Here is a 21,777-nt window from a genome sequence, read left to right on the forward strand (position 1 = left end):
ATGCTGTATTTTTTATATTTTAATTAATTCACGAGGCAGTGTATATGCAAACCTCTCATTAGATCTTAGAGAATAGTTATTGTTTTAATTTATTTTAAATTTTGTTTCAAAGTTGTTTGGTATAAAATTTTTAAAATAATTATAAATGAAAATTATGTGTCGAAATTTAATATATTTTTTACTGAAATTGGAACCAATCTCTCTAAAAAAATTCCTATGACCGAGAGTTCGTTTGAAAACTACTTGTGTCCTATAAATAAATCTCATTATAGCAGTGATAAATATTATTATAACAATGAGTATTCTTCTGAATTATCCCACGGCAAGCTCGATATAGCCTTTAAATCTCTTAAAAGAAATAAACCTATTGGTGCTGATGAAGTAAGTGGTAACATAGTTGTAAATTGTTATGAAAGTCTGAAAGATATTCTTTATAAAGTGTTTAATGCATCTATAAAACAAGGAGTTTTCCCGGATCAATTGAAAATTGCGAAAGTCATACCAATTTACAAACAAGGCGATAAAACAAATATTAACAACTATCGCCCGATTTTGGTACTTTCAACTTTTTCAAAATTATTGGAAAGAATAATATATAAAAGAATATTTAAATATTTTGACCAAAATAATTTACTATATTTCAAACAGTTTGGCTTTAAAAAACATATTTCAACTGGGCACGCAGTTATTCAGTTTGTTAGGGAAATCTCAGAATCTTTCGAAAAAAAACAATATACCCTAGGAGTCTTTATTGATCTTTCGAAGGCTTTTGATATCGTTGGCCATAAAATATTGCTTTCTGATATGAACAAAGAACTTAAATGCGTATCTGAGTGGTTTAATTGTAATAAATTGACCTTAAACCTTGATAAAACAAAATACATACTATTTCACCCTATATCTAAAAAACGTTTTTTACCAACAACCATGCCAAAAATTCTTATTGATGAACTTGAAATAAAAAAGGAAACTTTTACTAGTTTTCTTGGCATTTATCTTGATGAGAATGTTACATGGAAACCACATATTGACTACATTTGTACTAAAGTTTCTAAAAATATAGGAGTCCTCCATAAGTCAAGAAATTATTTCAACAAAACCATTTTAATCCAACTCTATTACTCATTTTTACATCGTTATATTAACTATGCAAATATTGCTTGGGGAAGTACAAGCAAAAGTAAGTTGCGTACTCTTTATCATCGTCAAAAACACGCAATACGCTTAGTTTGATTTAAAAACCGACCTATGCATTCAAAGTTTTTATTTAAAAATATAAAAGTACTTTATTTATACAATATTTTTTTATTTTATTTATATAATATTTTATACATATTCACTTCGTAAATATTAAGATATTTACGAAGTGAATGTGTATAGAATATTATGTTTTATGTTTCAATGTAAAATCAATCCGTCATTACACGTTTTTAAAGATTTTATTACCTTAAAAACAAAAAATTAGTATACACTATAAAATGATAATTCACTCTTCGAACCCTTTTGTCGAACAAAATTCAATCAGTTCTGTATAGCTTATCGTGCACCTAATCTCTGGAACAAAATCGTTGTACCTAATTTTGATTTATCTAATGCCTTCCCAGTCTTTAAAAAGAATTTTTTTTTAAATCATTCTTTTTAATGACAATATTTTGAAATACTTTTAAAAATAAGAAATTTATATTAACACGCTCTTTTATTTTTTGTATTTTGTGATTTTTATTTGTTTATATTTATAAACGGCTTAAGTTATATTTTATTACAACGTTTTATGGTTCTGCCGACAAGATCATTAGATCTTCTATCAGATACCAAGTTTTTATTTAAATTAGTCTATATATCACGGATTTTATTGTATTACGAAAGCATATATCTCGGATTTTGTTGTATTACGAGAACATATGTCATGGATTTTATTGTATTACGAAAGTATATATTTCGGTTTTTATTGTACCACGAGAGCATATATTACGGATTTTATTATATTACCGAAAGCATATATCTCGGATTTTATTGTATTACGAGAACTTATATCACGGATTTTATTGTATTACGAAAACATACCTCGGGTTTTATTGTACTACCAGAGCAAATATCACGGACTTTATTGTATTACGAAAGCATATACTCGGATTGTATTGCACTACGAGAGCATATATCACGGATTTTATTGTATTACGACTAATTAAATGTAAAACTGAAAGGAAAAAAAAAAAAATTATTTATCTCATATTCATTCAAAATTTTCATTTCTCTCATTAATGGCTTAGCATGCTTAAATCTATTTTTTTTGTATATAATTCTGCTAGCATGTTTTTGCTCACTAAATATCTTTTTAAGTTTAGCGGGTTGCGTGCTAGCCCACGCAATTTCACAATTTTCAATGTAGCTATAAATTAGACTAAAGTATATTAGTTTAAGACTTTGAGTATTTATGAATGAGCTCATTCTGTACATTATGCCAATTGTTTTGTTTATTTTTGATTCGATGTATTACGTGAAAAAACCAAGATACGTTTTTATCTACAAAAATTCCTGGGTATTTTAAAAATGGGTATTAAATCTTAATGGTTCCTGATTCTTAAACTTTTTCACTGAGTTTAACGCTTTCATGACCGTACAAGTTGCTACATAGCTTCAGATAGTTATTTCCATTGTATATTTGGTAAGTAAACCTATAGCCCGCTCATCTTTTGGAGATGAATCTACAAATGTTGAGTAGTCTCTTCTATTTGGTATAAAAATAACTGCCAAAAAACCTAGTATTGCTTGGGAGTTCCATTTTGCCTTATTTAACTTATTATTTTTTGAAACTTTACTTTAGGAAATAATCCAGACTCTTCAAAAAACCACTAATTCCTCTTGCCCCGCTTCCCAGAGCTTGACGTACTTTATGGAAGACTCTTTACGTGACACCAAGGAGCTTTATTAAACGGAGTTTAAAGCTCCTTGCCTGATACTTACTTTGTCCTCCGTGACAGAGCTTATCTCGTTTTTAGGTAGCGGCACCGAACTTAACGGGAGCTCATTGTTATCATTATTGAAAATTGATTTGCGTCACAGATTATTTTTCTTCATCATGTTTGTTTACTGGTTTACTAATAAAAATTAAAGTTAGATTTTGTAATTAAAAACATAAATAAAAACAAACTTTATTTAATTAACTTTGTTTAACATTGGTAGATTTAAAAAATATATTATTAAGTCACAGTAAAATACTGAACTATATAAACCGATGATAGTGACCTTTTACCACATGTAGATTTGTATTAATTATAATAGCTTTTTTTTTAAACAATGTATATATATATATGTATATATATATATATATATATATATATATATATATATATATATATATATATATATATATATATATATATATATATATATATATATATATATATATATATATATATATATATGTATGTATATATATATATATATTATATATATATATATATATATATATATATATATTATTTTATTGAAATATGGCATAATATTACTATATATAGTAATAGCATATTAATGTAGTGTAGTAATAAAATTTTAGTAATGCAACAATTTTTTTTTTTGTAGTTCATATATTAATACTATAACACACACAATGTCTCGAGGCTGGGAAAACCAAGATGAAAAATCATACTGGATACCAGACTGTGATATTGAAGGAAAAATTCCTCTCGATATACATGGAAGTTTAATACGTAATGGACCAGGGATTAATGAAGTTTATGGAAAAAAACTTAAGCATCGTAAGTATAAGAAAAATTTTTTCAATGATAATAAAATTTAGGGGAAGTCAGATTACACAGGTGGCCAAAGAGACTGAAAGGTTTTATGTTGTTTTGCTCAAATGAAACCTTTTATTATGTAAGAGTACTTGTCTTGTAGGAATCAAAAAGTTTTTTTAAAAATCCAACAAAAGTGCTAAGAGTCATAATTGGGGTAAAATGGTAAAATTAAGTAGTGTATTTGTTTAGTATCCCTTTAAAAAACCAGACAACAGTTCCCATCAATTTGCAGTTAATCGACTATTCGGTTAACCGAAAAATCTTATAAAGCATAAACTATTTTGCTTTTGTGAAATATTTGCTTGTCAGGAATGACAGTTTTTTAACCAATGTAGTTAGTACTCATTGTCATTACTAACGCTTTCTGAATACAGGATCTTCCAAATTTCAGCGAATGTAGTATTTCGTTTAAACTAATTTTTAAAAAACCAATGTTAAACTGTACATTGTCAATTCAGTCAGTGACTACAGTCCTATATTATATATTTACAACAAAACATGGAAAAAGAACAGAAATTAAAAAAGGTAGGAATAATGTACAAGTATTATTTAATTATTGTCATTATCATTCACTGTCTCGACTGCTGATAATGATTGCTGTTGCTGATTTGAATTTGATCATCATTATCTCTTTCTTCTTCATTATCAGCAACCAAGTTTCCATGTAACTCTGAATTTTCATACAGAAAAACCAGCATCTCTGCATGTTCTGGCGTTAATTGATTTCTTTTCTTTGTAATAACATTTCCGGCTGTTGAAAATACTTGCTCACTCAGACAGCAGGTTGCTGTGATGCTGAAAAGCTGTGCAGCCAAACGAGAAAGAAGGTTTAATCAAGAACTATTCAACTTCCACCACATTAGTGGATTTCCCATTAGCAGTACATCAACTTGATATGTACTTGTAAATCTGTATCTTCTGTCTAAAAGTTGTTGGTAGTGAGCTATCAATTAATTGTGTTTAATTCTTTAAAATCAACTTATTAAAAAAGTGTTTTTAAAAACTAAAAAGTCAAAAGTCAAAAAAGTTGGTTTTTATTATTAAAATATAGATATTTGATATTCGGACAAAATCCAGGTAACCGTCAATCCAGTTAGCCGAATAAATTACTAACATTAAGGGGGTGGGGGTCTCAACCCATTTTTAGCCCATATAAACAGAAAAAAAGTGTTTATAAATTTAGAAAAAAAAATTTTCTCACACACTGTACATCTCTGTTATAATTGAAAAGTTTAATTTAGGTATATATATATATATATATATATATATATATATATATATATATATATATATATATATATATATATATATATATATATATATATATATATATATATATATATATATATATATATTTATATATATATATATCAATCTTTTTCATTTGAAATTTCATGCCAGCACAAGAAAAAGCGCTGACTGGATGGTCATTTTTAGGTTGGTTGATATTTACCCGGGGCCGGGTTTGATAAAGTATAGCCGGGGCCGGGGCCATGTTTGTGACCGGGGTTAAATATACTTTAGGATGTATAAATATTTATACATCCTAAAGTATATTTATACTTTAGGATGTATAAATATTTATACATCCTAAAGTATATTTTTTTAATTCAAAACTCATGGATATGCATATTTAAACATCATTATGATCAACATCATCATCATCATCATCATCATTTTAAGTTAAAACTCATTCTACACCATATTTTTCACCATCTTAAGCAGTTGCTTTATTTATCATTTACTTAATCTTTTTTACAAGAACATCTCTCTTAAGAACAAATGTCCTTTTATTATTCCAAGGAGCCAATGTAAAAAGGTCCAGTCTGATGTTAAGCTCTGTTATTCTTAGTTTACTAAATCTTCTATCAGGTGTTAAGTTCTAGAGACTTTTGTTTAGTCTTCAGCAATATCATTAACTAAAGTAGTTAAACATTTAATCTTATTAGTTATATAATATTTAACAATATTTAATTTTTAAAAAGTGCTAAATAAGTGGTTTCAATTTTTCAAAACTCTAGAAAACACTTCGACCACTCCAACTATCCTATGATTAATCTTCAATCTGTTATCAGTTTCTTTATATAAAGGTTTTGAGGTTATTAAATTATTTCTTACTAACCGCATTAATAAAGTTATTCTTGAAGGCCACACTCTTCTTTATTTCAAGTAACTTAAAGGGTATTACAAGGTATCTTGTAGTAACTTTATGCTCTTGTCGTGACAAAAAATTTTCATTTTTTGATTGGTTAGAACAAATAGCTGACTTTTAATCTGATCTCTCTTCTTTAACAGCCTAAGGCTTGTTGTGGATTTTAATTTTGGACTTAAAATCTGCAATTTTTGTTAGACAACAAAACTCATTTATTCACTGCAAAATTTTTTTGCAATAATGTTGGTATTCCTATATTGATGAATAACAACCCTCTTACTCTCAGACAAAGTCTAAAAGGGCATTGTAAATGTAATGCGGTTGTAGTGTAGTGGTGGAGCACTCCCATTATAAGCGAGAGGTACCGAATTCAATCCCCACCATGTTCCAGGTAATACCGCGCTTAACTTGTTTCTCTGCGCAGCGGCCTTAATTGTCAAGGTTTGTGTTTCGGAGTTATGTAGTTGAGAGAGGGTTATAACCACAATTAAGTAGCCTCCTCGTATGTAGTGGCGTTTTCAGCCTTGGATAGGAGAACTAACATAAAAAAAAAAAAATAATAAATTAGACCTTTATCTGCCAAGCTTAAGCCACTCTCCCATTGTTGTAAGGTTGCATTTCTTTCTTTTTTCTACAAAAACAATCATGGTCAATGCTCAAACAAGCTATCATCTCTATTACGATAAACCAAAACTCATTCTTGCTTGTTTCTTATTCAATAAGTTGCATCCTTTTACTGTATCTGTCCCTTCATGCTATAAAAACTTTTGTTAATCCAGTTTTTTTCCTTGCACATCAAAAAAACCTTATTACTATTAGCTATTTTCATGCTTTTCTTTTATATACGACCTACAACTTTTTTTCTTCTTTTTTTAAGTCTTCAGTTAACCATTTCCTAGTATTTTTACTTATTCTCTATTTTAAAGTAACTCATAACTTAATAGTGGTTGCTTGCAATCTTGTTGGAAGTAAATTAGAGTTTGAAAATATATAAATATATGCCAGTATTTAAATAATAGTAAATGTAAGCATAAAATTATAATAAAGTATTATAAATTTTTTTCTAGCCCCGCACAGTGGGCCAAACAGCTGTTTTCACGAACATTGGTTCATAATTTTGAACGGAAAGTGCTACGGGGTTGATTAAAGACTTTTTGGAAAGGTTTTTATGTGTAAATTTGGAAAAACTAAAAAGTAATTTTGCTGCAGAATATTTAGGTTATAATTTAAAAGAACAAAATATTGAAAATTTCATAAATTTTGCTTTCTTATAGGTAGAGTTGCAAAAAAAACCGTTTTTTTTTAATTGTGTTTTTTTTTCAAAAAAAAACATGTTTTTTGTGTTTTTTTCATCATCTTCGTATTCTCTCAATCATCTTCGTATTCTCCAAAGATCTCATACAAATATTTGGTAAGGGGTTCTTTACCAGGACAATTATCACACTGTGAAAGCATGCATTCTTTGTTTTCTACTGAACAAACGGTTTTCGAAAGTAAATCCTTATACTTTAGTCCAATATTTAAGGCATCTACAGGCAATTTAGCATTTTGGTGATAGAGTCGCAAAAAAAACCGTTTTTTTTTAATTGTGTTTTTTTTGCAAAAAAAAACATGTTTTTTATAGTTTTTTTTGTTTTTTTAGATTAAAAAAAATTATTTACTTTTATTTAATTTCTATTTTTATTATAAATGTAATGCAATATATAATAGTAACATGATATATGATAAATATATAGTACATCACTTGAAAAATTTATTTTTAATTAACAAAAGACTCTGTATTCTGGCTTCCTTGTTCATTAAGGTCTTCTATTGTAAAGTCAAATCCGTATTCTTTAGAGTCACTTGATACCTCTGACTCTAAATTCTGTGAAGTACCATTGTCCAGAAAAAATTCTTGGCTTTGACTTGTTGATGATTCTGCATTACATTTTAGATTTTTGAGTTGTAAATTATGTGATATAAATACTAATTTTGGAGCTCTGTCATTTGTTAATCTATTCCGTTTTTGATTGTGGATCCAAGATTGTCTACTAAATGATCTTTCGACTGCAGCACTTGTTGGTGGAAGTAATAAAATTTTACTTGCAATATTTGATAGTATTGGAGCACAAGAACAACATATTCCCTTCCACCAACTTACAGGAGATGAATGTTTTACGGAAGCCCATATAAAAGGTTTTGCAAAAAGTCCTTCGTTTGATCTATAATCAGCTATCTCACCCAAAATTTTGGTCATCACATTCTTTAATAGAAGAATCCATTCTTCCTAATTTATGTAGCGTTTCAATGGCATCAATCTAAAGAAGATGTTTTAAATAAGGCATCTTATTTCATTTTAAATATAATTTCCTTTTTTTTCAATTAATTTAAATGAGGATTAAATTCTGAAAATACTCACCATTTCATCTCCAGAGATATGACATCCTTTATAACGTGGATCCACTAAATTTGCAGCAAGATGAATGTTTCAAATGTTAAATTTCCTTCTTTTGGCAATTATTTCCATCATAGCATTTTCCTCGCTTTTTAGAATTGGACTGCAAAGGATATTGTCCTGAAAAGACTTTTCTAAATCTTAAAATGTTTTTGCAACAATGGAGAGACTTAATTTATCTCCTTCAACTGCTGCAATGGCTATGGCTATTGGTTTTAATAACTTGATAAACCCATCCACTTTATCCCAGAACACTTCTGACAACAATAGGTTTCGAATAGGTCTAGCAAGAGATTTTGCTTCATCGTCAATAGCTAATCCCCGTAGTGCTAATCTGTTGTTATGAAGACTTTCCATACAATGTATAATTGAAGCCCATATGAAGAATATATTTATTTATAATTAAATATTTATTTGCCTAATGTTATTTCCATACTAAGTATTATGATTTATAATGTAATATAAATTTTTTAAAAATTTATAATAATACTTTTTATGTTTTATTTTTTATGTTTTTATGTTTAATTTTATTATAAAATTAATTTTTAATAAACCTAGTTGTTACTGGAAGCTTTAGTGATTGTTGAATGATTTGTCCTGATTTCTGCTGATGTTGTTTTAACAAAGCTGATAAAATTTGAGAGTTCCTTATCCCTTTTACCACCATTGTGCAATTTCTTTGGGAATCTGCTATTGATTTTATGTTACTCGCATCAGTAAAAATTAAATTTAAGGTATGTGCCAGGCATCCATAAGGATATATGTGAGGAAATTCAGTAACTATTAGTTGCCATGCTTTTTTCATATTGGTTGCATTATCAGTACAAACGCAAAGAACTTTCATAGGTCCAACATTGCATATTATTTTTTTAACTATATTTGCCATATATTCGCCAGTATGACTTTCTGCGCCTAAATAAAGAGTTATATGTTTAATAATTATAATAAACTATAAAAATTTAAACATTTTTGAAAAACTTTACAACTTTGGAGAATATAAAATAAAACTTGCTATCTGACAATTCTGAAGACATGATAACTAAAATTAATCTAAAAAGACTACCTGTTTCTATGCTGGTCCAAAATATAGGTTGAGGTACCGTTACAACAAAATTAATAATTCCTTCATTCCTGTAAATAGTAAAATCTATCTTTATTACTGATTTTTATTATTTATGAATTATACACATGAAGTTAGAATGCACCTAAATTATATATGTGTAGCTTACATTGTTACATAATTTTGTTATATAACGTTTAAAAGTATCTAGGTATTGGATACTCCTATACTAGTGCACAAATCAGAACGTAGATAAACAGTCCTACTATTTTAAATCATATTTTCCTTGCCTGATATTGCTTCACCCATCACATAAAATTGCTACACTTAAAGCAGTTCCCACAAGTTCTTTAACGGTAGTTGAGGTTTCATTATAAACCCTTTCAAGTAGGGAATTAGACAACATATCACGGTTAGGTAATTTAAATGCAGGTCTCAATTTTGCAAAGCTGTCTATCCATAGTTTATTTTCAAAAACTCTTAATGAGCACCCAGTACCATAGACAGCGTGTGCTAAATCCATTTGCGATTCAATTTGTAAAAACATGAAATTTACAAAAATTGTTATTACAAAAATTACTAATGTACTAAATAAAGTTTGCTAAATATTTGAAAGTATTAAATATTCTAAATATAATTCTTACTATTTGTTCATTAGTCATTTTGTCCGAGAAAATGTAGGATTCAATTTTATTTTTCTGAGGTGTGAATGAAACTCTTGTTGAAGAATGCAATCGTTTCAAGGGAGGCTTATCTGAATTGGTTTTATTTGGGTTACAGTCTCCAAACTTAGGGGTTGTAGACCTACTTTGGTTTCCACAACAGCTTGGGGTTCGAAAGAAGGACTCAATTGGAATTTGCAATATAGCAGATGATAAACATATTTTTTCCTTTTTTTCCATACATTGAATAGGTAAGTTTTCAGGAATATCTTCTTCCATCATTAGTTCAGTTTGAACTTTCTTTTGTTTAAAAGGCATATCGTTCAAATATTTGTTTTTAATTGATCTCCACATTTCATACATTTTGCAATGTGCTCGGTCATTCGAGTGCCATTTTTTGATAGCTTCAAGCTGCAAAATTTGCATATAACTTGTTGAATTTTAGAACCTCCAGATTCTAAAGGTGCCTCATTGAACAATGTAGCTACAAAACATTTCTTTCTGCCTGGCATTTTTTTTTTTAGATTTCTTTTTTTTTTTAAATAAATATAAACAATATTTTTAAAATTGTTTAATATTAAGTTTTTTTCATTAGTTATACAAACTTAGTTATTGTGTTATTTTTATTTACTTAAATACTTTTTGAATAAATAAAATTTTAGCTATCTAATTGCAATTTGAATAAACATTTGAAAAAAATGATTTAAATTTTCTAAACTCAAATGAATCCAAGATAAAAAAACTTATAAAAAACAAAATTAAATCTTCAAAATAAACCAAACTATTTCAATTTTAAATTCCAATAATTAAAACTAGTTAAAATTTCAATTTTAAACTCTGTTTAAAATTGAAATATATAAAATAATGAAATAAACTATTAAAATTTTACAAAAGTAATAAACAAAAGTAAATAAAACATTAAAGTAAATTTTATATTACTGTTGGTTCATTTTTGTATTTTGCAATGCAGTGATATTTCATTCATTTTTATGAATGAAATAACACTGCTGAAATAACATTTTTATATCATTCGTACAGTAGTGTTATACTTACAATTAACTAGTAGCTACTAGTATAGTTTTTTTGAGATATATTAAAAAAATTACTTAATTTTTTTTTTAATATTTAATACTGTTTTTTTTTTAAATATGCATTTTATTTAATAGAAAACATTCATATTTTGAAGGTTTAATGCCTCTGAAACTGTTTCAAGTATTATTAATATCTTAAATTTAATAAATACTAAAAAAATAAAAAATAAAAAAAACTTTAAAAAACAGTTTTTAAGAAGAAAAAACCCGTTTTTTTTGGGTTGCAACTCTATAAATTTGTAAGAAGTATTATATAGGGTAAAATACATTACATTTAATAAAAAACATGTATATTTTGAAGGTTTACTGACACTGTAACTTTTTAAAGGATAATTGATATATAAAATTTAATGGACACCTAAAAAAAACAAAAAAAAAAACATCAAAAACATGTTTTTAGGACAAGCCTGTTTTTTTTACAAAAAAAACGTGTTTTTTATAAAAAAAACGTGCATGTTTTTTTTGAGTTGCAACACTACTTATAGGTTATAACAAAAATACGTATAAATATTTATAATATTTATTATATGTATGTATATTTTGTAATACAAAGATAACATGTACATCAATGACAAAAGCAATAAGAATTATCAAAAGAAGTACCAAAATATGTAATTTATTCATACGTTAACATTTTAAAATGTGTCATCTTCAGATACAATGTTATAAGAGATATTTTGTTTATGACAATATTTATCAGAATGTCCTCATTTATACCATTATTTGCAGAGTGATTTTGACTTGTATCTCTTGTCAAAAAAATTTGATTAGATAATATCCACATTTAGTTAATGGCGTCTGTTAAATTGACAATTTAGGAGTTTTTTCTTGAGAGTCTAGTATGTATAAATCTTAATATTTTGTTATTACCTTTTAACCCTAAAATCTAATTGCGATTTTTTTGTTGCTCATAACCCCTCCTCCACTCCCGCCGGAGGAGAGGGGGCATTATTTATTTTAAGTTATTTATAATAACATATATAATAAGTCTCATTTTTGCATAAGATGTCATAAATTTACCTTCAGCGGTTGTAAAGTAGCTTTAGTTTTAATTTACATTATTACTATTATTATATTGCATTAAATCTAACAGCTGTATTTTTGTAAAATCAATGAACTTGATATAATCTTCTTTTAATTAATTATTTCATTTTCTATTTTATTTACATATTTTAAACTGTTTAAAACAACTAGAATATTTAATTTTCTATAAATTTTTAACAGTAAAAAAAATTATTTAAAACTCTAACAAAACAATCTATAAATTTGAAACAGTTATAAAAAACTATTAAAAATGACGAAAACATTATCGTGATAAAATGTTAAAACTTAACATTTTCACGAAAACCCGCACAATCACAAACAAGAATGATAATTAAATTCTTATTAAGTAAGTTTTCTTATCTAAGTAACCTTATCAAATTCCCATGATATTTCTATGTATTGCTTTTTCATTCAATGTATTTTTTAATGAAAGTTAGCGTTCACTTTTTTCATTCAATAAATTAAAGCGAAAGAAAAAAATGTGTCTAAATAATAGAATCTTTTACGATTTAATACTTTTTTTGATTGCTAATAGAAAAAATATTAGATCGTAATCGTAAATATTTTGATCGTTTTGTAATCATTTCACTAGTTTAATGTTTAGAATTTTTTTGGATTTTTACTAACAAAAAATTATTTTTACTAAGCAAAAAATCATACGCCATTACAAGTTATTATTTAATATTTTAATTTTAAGGGGTTACAATGCGCTAAAATAAAATTAAAAGTTGTCACAATTTTCTTCCTCGCTTTCACTTTCTTCCAAATCCGATATTGTAACTGTCGCTAGATCAATGTCTGTTTTTCCTGACTTTCTTTTTCTTTTTTCTGGATAACGATGAAAATTTGCTGACAATTGTCTAACTTTATCATTATACCATTCGTCCATAGCAGTATCAGGTTCAAATTTGTCAATCTCAGGACCTTCTTCACTTATCCAAAGTAGAGATTCTAAGAGATCTCGTCTAAGACAACTTCTCCAGTCATTTTTTTTGTGATTCATACATGAAAACATTCGCATTTGTAAAAGGACAAATTAAAAATAGTTCAAAAATATCAAGAATATTTCGGCATTCTTTGACCAAATTTGATTTGGAAAAAACAATTTCCCAAATTTTCAAATAATACTCATTTTGATTGTTACTTATGATGGAAAACATGTATGCTTTTAAAATTATCCACTCATGAAGTATATTATTCAAATCACACCCTACACCAATTAAAAATTCAGAAAAATGTTCAACAACTTCACCGATAGCTTTGTCACCAAAAGTTCCATCATTCACATTTAATGGCCAGTTATAAGCTTGCCAGGGCTCGGCTTGGCTCGTTTACATATTAAGAGTATTCAGGCTCGGCTCAAGCTCCTTTCAAACATGAGATTCTTTGTTCAAGCTCGACTCGTTAAGGACTAGTATTGTTTGGGCTCGGCTCATTTTACATGTTGCTCGAGCTCGACTGGTTTAAAACTTGAAATAATTATTGTAACCTGTTAGTTTAAAGCTCGTTTAGTAAAAAAAAAGTTGTTCGTTAAAGGCTCGTCTGTAAATAATGCAAGTCCAAATCAACAAACAACATAAACAATCCTACAGTCTATTAAACATGCAATTAAACAACATAATGAAATAAGATCCCACAAATCTAATAGTTCAAAATAAAAGTTAAATCTAATAGTTCAATGTTCAAACTTAATGTTCAAAGTTCAAACATAATGTAAACTCTCACAAACATAATAATTCCTATTAAACACTGCACTCTAATAGTTCAAATTACATTTTCACAAATATAAGTCTTGCTCTCATTGCATTGGATAAATAAATACATATATATATTTGAGCTTTAATAGAGCCTATATGAATGAGCCTATGATGTTCATGCTCAGCTCGTTTAATAAACGAGTCTAATTTTTTGTTCAATCCTGGCTTGTTTACCATTCGAGCCAAACATGAACGAGCTCTTGTCGAGCCGATCACCGAGCCATTCACGAATATGAGCCAGTATTTACAGCCCTAATTATTACTATATATACCACAAAGCCCTCAGTTTAGATTTTAACTCTTGCAATTCTTTTATTTTAAAACAGATTTCAATGCTGCAATATTTTTTTTTTATGAATGTTTGTACTACCTAGATTAAATTTGGTCAAAAAAAAGTTCAATAGAAAAGAAGGCTGGTGGGGGTGGGTGTGGGTGGGGGGGAGGTGGTGGTGGCAGAGGTGTTGGTCAAAAATTGGTTTTAATCTTTTTATTTATTTCTAGACATACACTTTTACTGAACACACCTTCCCCTTATAAAAATATGTACAAAATAATGTAAAACTATTGGCGTTAATATTTTTTAATATATTTTTTAAAAATTTAAACTATAGGGGTAGGGTCATTCTTTTACATTTTTGTTTAAAAGTGCTAAGTTGGCACAATTTAGTTAAAAAGCATCTTACTCCTTTTTGTTACAGGAGTTTAAAAATGTATAGGTTTACTAGTGCCAACTTAGCGTTTTTTGAGATAAATTATTTTTTCTGATAAAAAAAACTAGTTAAAAAACACTAACATTTTTCTAAAATTCAGTTGTTTTATAAGATGTAATATGTAAAAAAAATTTTGTGCAATAATCTATTAAGTTAACATTCACATTTCCATAAACTGTAGTCTAAGATTGTTTCTACATACAATTATCACATTAGCACTGCTTATATAGTGACATTTTTTCTTACATAATGCCAAAAATGACTTTTATTTATCATTAATACCTATTACATATCTTTTCCAACAAATTTATGTTATTTAAACTAGTATATTTCCTGAACAAATCATGCTTTTAAATGAATTTTTTTTTTAATGAACTGGAAGTTTATTTGGCTTTCGATAACATTGATTTTTGAGCAATGTCTAATATTTAATCCACTGTGCCCCTGATCATTAATGATTTTGTAGAGACTTTTGTCATAAATTTTTTTATCTAGAATAACCATACCATTTCCTTTATCTCGTTTTAAAATAACTGTATCTGGGTTTTTACATAATTTTTTCAGAATTCCATGCTTTTTAAGAGTTTCTTTAGATGGGTAATATTTGTATATAGAAATAAGCAAGGGAAGAAAGTTCAGCTTCAAGTTGACTGGAGTTATTAATATTTTTAAAATTATTCTGAAGATATCGGTTTATGAATTCGAATGAAGAATATATATCGGTTCTTTTAAGATGTGGTGGAATAGAGAAGTTCAGTCCATTTTTAAGAATGTCTAATTTGTCTTCTGAAAGCTTAAATGAAGAAAGATTCTTAATAATATCTGAAGTATTTAAAGGTAAACTATGACCATTTGTTAAATTTTTTAATTTCTTTTCGTGTATTTTTAAAAAATTTTCTTTTTCTTTTTGATATTAATTTTCAAAGCTTTTGTTGAAATAAAACAATCAACAGTAGATAGGTGAAATTTAAATTTAGCTTCAATTAAAATAACCTCATTATAAAATTGTGGTTTCTCCTTGTTGCGTTTTACTCTTGCACTTCGGAGTTTATACTTCCTTATTAGACGAGTGTCCAATTTTAATATGCTCGGTAAATTAAAACAAATAAATTTCAACAAAACTCCAAATTTTTTGCCATTTAAAAAAAAATTAATATCTAAATCTGCTTTGCATAACTTTAATTGTAATTTTTCTAGTTTTCTAAAGTCACTTTTTGAAACTTGTTTGTACCTGTGTGCTATGTCATTTCCAAAGTTTCTCTTCAGCACAAAATGTTTAAATATTCTAATAAATAAGACAATTTTATATATATATACATATATATATATATATATATATATATATATATATATATATATATATATATATATATATATATATATATATATATATATATATATATATATATATATAAATACATATATATATATATATATATATATATATATATATATATATATATATATATATATATATATATATATATATATATATATATATATATGTATTTATATATTTATTTATTTTGTAATGAGCATCTATAATGCTTAAATGGACTTAGGTCCCCTTAATTATAACCTTTGTGATACTTATTATTTTTCTCCAATTTCATAAATTATCTTTTTTATTTTTAGAGAGCAAATACTCTTTATTAAAAAAAATTGTTTGATGCGTCTAAAATACTTAAATAGGCTAAAAACCCCCTTTAAGTTTACATTAACAACTTGTTGATGCATTATTGTTACAGCTCATCTGATAATTGTTATATTATCATGTTAAATTATCGTCATCTGATGATTGTTAGATCATCATAGTTACAATAATCTGATTTTCTTTTAGTATGTTTTTTTCATGTTTTTTTTCATGTCAATTTTATTTGATGTAATGCACAGCCCTAAAAAAATTGCACAGCCCTAAAAAAAATTGATTTAGCTTGAAAAGCTTAACAAAAAGTAAAATAATATATAATAAATATTTATTACTTATTTTTTCATTTAGAGTATTGATTTAGCTTTTACAAATTTTAATTTTCTCAATTTCTTATTTTTAAGAAAGAATATACATTTCTAACTTATGTCTCTTATTAAGTTTTGCACAAATATATATATTTTTTATGCTTGTCCAGATGCTTGCAAAAAATGGCGAGCGCATAAATAAGTTCTTGCCAAAAAAATTGAACGTTTTTTTAATTCAAATTGCAAATATTTTTTGTTCATTAAATACTTCTACAAAAAATCATAAAAGCACTTTGATGTTTTTTTGATTATATTTTTTGTATGAATTATTTTATTTAAAATTTGAATAAAATGTTATCTTATGTAAAATTAAATAAAGCATTTGTTTTGCGTTTTTTATTTACTTTCATTTAAAATTTAAATAAATTATTTTCTTTTTTTGTTTGTTTTTTTGCTGTTTTTATTTTAATTATTTTAAAAACTGTTAATTTTTAAAGTTGTTTTATTTAGAATTTGAATGAAACATATGTCTAAATATTTTTTTGAATAATTTCATTTTGCTTTAATTTAAATAGCAAATAAAGATGGAGTTTTAATCTTGCGCACTAGCTTAAAAATGACCATCCAATCAGAGCTTTTTTTGTGCACTGGCATTAAATTTTAGACAGAGAAAACTGATATATATATTTACATATGTGTATATATATATATATAAAAATATAAATATATATATATATATATATATATATATATATATATATATATATATATATATATATTTATATATATAAGTCATATTAAAAAAACACTAGATATTAATATCTAGTGTTTTTTCTGTCTAACGAGTGATGCGGAAGTTATCGGACAAAATAAAAACGTCAATAACTTATTTATAAATAAAAAAACAAACTACTATTATATTTTTTTTAAATAAAGCATTTATCTTTTAATAAAAATATATTGTTTTTTATATGAAAAAACACCACCATCTGCAATTGATCTCAATTTTGCTCTTACGCCTTTCATATGCGACTGTAAAAAGTTTAAATCAATTTCTTGTAGTTTTAGTTTAATGCGATCAATCAAAACTTGCTCTGTTGAAGCTTGCCAATCTCCCTCGTAAACCTTCTGTGCCAAATGTCCCCAAAAATTTTCAGTTGGTTGTGCTTGAGGCACATTTGGGGGATTGGATTCTTTATCAACGTAATAGACATATTGGTCCATCCAATTTAGAGAATCTTTAGAATAATGAGAACTTGCTAAATCTGGCCAAAATAAATAATTAAAGTCTCCATGATACTTGTGAATAAATAGAAGAAGTCGTTTTTCTAAACATTCATTAATATAGATTGATGAATTGATCGCTACAGCCTTGGAAGTGCGAAACAATGGCTTGGACATACCACGGTCAGATATGGCTATCCACATTAATAATTTTTTTGGAAATTTCTCTTTTCCTATAAAACGAACACTTTCTGGGCATGTCTTTTTGTTGTTTGTGTTCCAGAATTTCCAGGCATGTTGTCCCCTGCAAAACAAAAGTATTTTTCGTCATCGATGACTAGTATCGATTTTGTGTTATAGAGTTGGTTAACTAGTTTCCTGCTTCTTTTCTTTGCCTTTATTTGTTGTTCTATAGTGTATTTTGGAGTCTTTTCACGTTTTCTATATTTAATATTCATTTTTTTTAACTGACGACCAATTGTCGATTGATTTACACCAAATTTAATACCTATTTTTATCTGACTGACCCCTTTTCAGTTGTTGACAAATCTCGTTAATTCGGCTTTCTTTTCTCTAGTCCAGGATGTCGGATGACCAGGGTGCTTTCTATCAGAAAATGATTGAACAGTTTTAGGTCATTTTAGGTTATCATATATTGTACTTCGAGCAAATCCTTCCTTTTCAAAATGATTTACGATTTTTTTTTTATTTTTATATTAGGTTTATTTACAGAAAACACTTTTAGTCGCTTTTGAAAAGATTCTCGTTCAGCTGCATTTAACCTCATTTTAAATAATTGTGTTTCAAATAATAAAGTTTATATTTTATAGAACGTTTATGCGCGTGGGCATAAAACCACAAAAACTAATAATTATGGTCAAATATAATTAATAATTATATTATAAAACTAATAATTATGGTCGGCCATGAGGTTAAAATCTGCATCAAATTTTGATTTTAACAATTCAAGATTATCTTTTAAGTTTTCCATTACAACCTCATCTATATCTAAGTCACAGAAAGGATTGTTATTAACTTTTATATGCTTTTCTATTGCTTCTAATAATATTCCTGATTTCTTGAAATAATTTATGAAGGTCTGCTCTGGAATGGAGTTCCATGTTTTTGTTAGCATAAACATAGCAGTTAAAATAGAAAGCTTTAGTGTCTTGTTCTCTTTTTCCAAGGCAGCAATCTGCTTTTTCACTGCAAATAAGCGATATGCAAGTATGCTTTAAGAGATCGGATAATTTCTTGATCCATAGGTTGGGTGATCGAGGTTGTATTCAGTGGAAGAAAGATAGGCTCCACCCAATCAAGTTTCTGCGTGTTAGGATGAGCAACTTTAGGTCAATTTCTTTAACCCACTCCTCGAATAATTCTGCAGACATCCAACTTTTTGATTGGGCTCGATAACGACAAGGAATATTTTCCCCACCTTTGAAACATCTATTCCCACCTTCGAAACATCTACTTTGATCTTTCAATTACAAACATTGAAAGTCTCTCTCCTTTAGCATTACCCGGGGCCATTCCAGTCAGGCGAACTTTACTATGCTTGCCTCCTGTGCACTTTTGTTGTGTAACTTTTGTTAGGCAAACATTGGTAGAAAAATCCAAATCTGCATTAAAAATATTTTCAAGTAGTTATTGAGAGAGAATTGTAGGCAGTGTGGTTTTGAGCCATGGAAATACCATTTGCTCATTAGATGACTTTGCATCTCCAGAAATGGTTTTGAAAGATATACCATACCTACAAAAAAACTTATAATTGTTTAGACATGACTTATACATATGTTTAAATGAACTTCGACGTCTTTGCAAGTTTCCAGAATGTCTGATTCTGGAAAATATTTATTTTATTTGGTCAAAACAATTAAAAAAAAAGCTGTAAAATAATTATATATTGTAAAGTCGTTAATCATAAAAATTGGATAAAATAGAATAAGAACTTAATTTACTTTTTCTTAAATTTGTCTATCCAAACCTTGAAAATATTTAAAGCTCAACTCTTTTGCAAAATAAAAAGCTTTTTCTTTTACTAGCAAGCCACTAATTGGGACATTATCAGCTCTTATTTGTTTGAACTATTTAAGTACAGCTTTGTTTACTTGGTAATACATATCTTTTAATACATATAACAACTTTTACCTGCTTAGCCAAATTTCCTTTACAAAAAGCCTCAAAGGTTTTATCTTTATTCTTTTTCCAGGTTGAAAGAGTGTTTAGTGGAATATCAATAATTTTCGAAACCTCCTAGTTTTTCCTTTCTTTCAGTAGAGCTTCATATATTCGCTTTAAGTTGTTTTCTTTATGCAGTCTTTTTGATGCCATGAATTTTTTTAAAAAGAAGAAAATAATTCATACTAAATGTACATAAAGTAAAATATGTACAGTCCTCAAAATTATTCACATTTTGATAATTGCATAGGCGAAATTACCATGCAATGGTATTGTAATGTCTGCAACTAGTTTCCTGCTAATAATTTTTTTCCCTATTAGTTAATATAACAACTTGTAGTTTCAAAATTGTTAACAAAAAAAAATGTGAATAAAAATATTCAAAGCATTATCTTACAAAGTCTTTTAGCAATAAATGGTAAAAATAAGGTTGTAGTTACCAAGGTTACATAGATTTACTACTACTTTGAATAGCTTGAATACTTTAAATTTCTTATTATATTTTTTAATAAGTATTTTAATAAGTATTTTCATTTTTTAATAAGTATTTTTATTTTTTAATAAGTATTTTTATTTTTTAATAAGTATTGATATTTTAGTTTGAAATAAAATATCTTTGGTTATTAAATACAAACTTTTTGTGTTTATTTGAAGCTATTGACGGAGATGGAATGGTTTGTAAACTTACTCTATATGATGGGAAAGTGCATTTTCATTCAAAGTTTGTCAGCTCTTTCCATAGAAAAGTTGAAGCCAAAGAAAAAACTTTTATTTTTCCTGGTCAGATGGGAACAAGAATTCATAGTATAGCTGCAGATACATTAAATGCATTCAAAGCTGTTTTTTATGGTTCAAAGCCAAACTTAAAATTTCGAAATCCATCAAATACAAACTCTTTGTACTGGGGTGGAAAAGTAAGTAAAAGTTTTTTTTGTAGTTAAAAGAAATCAATTTTAAACAAAAAAGGTCAGTTTACTAGTCATATATATATATATATATATATATATATATATATATATATATATATATATATATATATATATATATATATATATATATATATTTATATATATTTATATTTATTTATATATATATATATATATATATATATATATATATATGTATATATATTCATATACATATATATATGTACTTGTAAATATATATGTATGTATATATATATATATATATATTTATATATATATATACATACATGCATACATACATACATATATACATAAACATACATATAAATGTATATATATACATACATACACATATATATAAACATACATATAAATATATATAAATTTATATATATATATTTATATATATATGTATATATATATATATATATATGTATATATATATATATATATATATATATATATATATATATATATATATATACATACATAAAAACAGACATATCTATATAAACGAAGAAAAAAACAAATTTTTCTATAGTACTTTAAGTTTCATGCCTATATGGCAATCATCAGCCATTGAATACTGCTCTATTTGAAGTTTCTTTTGATAATCTTTTTTCTTCTCCATTATAAAAGTATTAAATATTATTAAATTATTATATAATTATAAATATGTGTGTGTGTGTGTGTGTGTGTGTGTGTGTATGTATATTAGGGTCATCCAATTTTTGTATCCTCAGTTTCCTGTATAAAAAAATGGTGACATTTAAAAGTAAC

The 21,777-nt window shown here is 26.6% G+C and overlaps 2 protein-coding genes across 3 annotated transcripts in view; both read left to right on the plus strand.

Annotated features, from left to right (window-relative positions):
* The first annotated feature begins 216 nt into the window (after window positions 1-216).
* On the plus strand, window positions 217-1,233 carry LOC136085324 (uncharacterized). Its single transcript, XM_065806619.1, has one exon. It carries the CDS (start codon window positions 217-219, stop codon window positions 1,231-1,233), a length of 1,017 nt encoding a protein of 338 aa, XP_065662691.1.
* A 2,340-nt stretch (window positions 1,234-3,573) lies between these two features.
* Window positions 3,574-21,777, plus strand: part of LOC100213182 (apocarotenoid-15,15'-oxygenase) — a 28,886-nt gene continuing 10,682 nt past the window's right edge. The window contains exons 1-3 of one of the 2 annotated variants that reach the window (XM_065804982.1): window positions 3,581-3,758; window positions 15,444-15,547; window positions 20,726-20,985. In XM_065804982.1, coding sequence (XP_065661054.1) covers window positions 15,481-15,547; window positions 20,726-20,985 — 327 coding nt within the window. In that variant the 5' untranslated portion in view covers window positions 3,581-3,758; window positions 15,444-15,480. Of the gene's footprint in view, window positions 3,759-15,443; window positions 15,548-20,725; window positions 20,986-21,777 lie in introns of both variants that reach the window. The other variant, XM_065804981.1, reaches the window with a different exon arrangement.

The sequence above is a fragment of the Hydra vulgaris genome, chromosome 09 (genome assembly GCF_038396675.1).
Source record: "Hydra vulgaris chromosome 09, alternate assembly HydraT2T_AEP".
Taxonomy (NCBI): Eukaryota; Metazoa; Cnidaria; class Hydrozoa; order Anthoathecata; family Hydridae; genus Hydra; species Hydra vulgaris.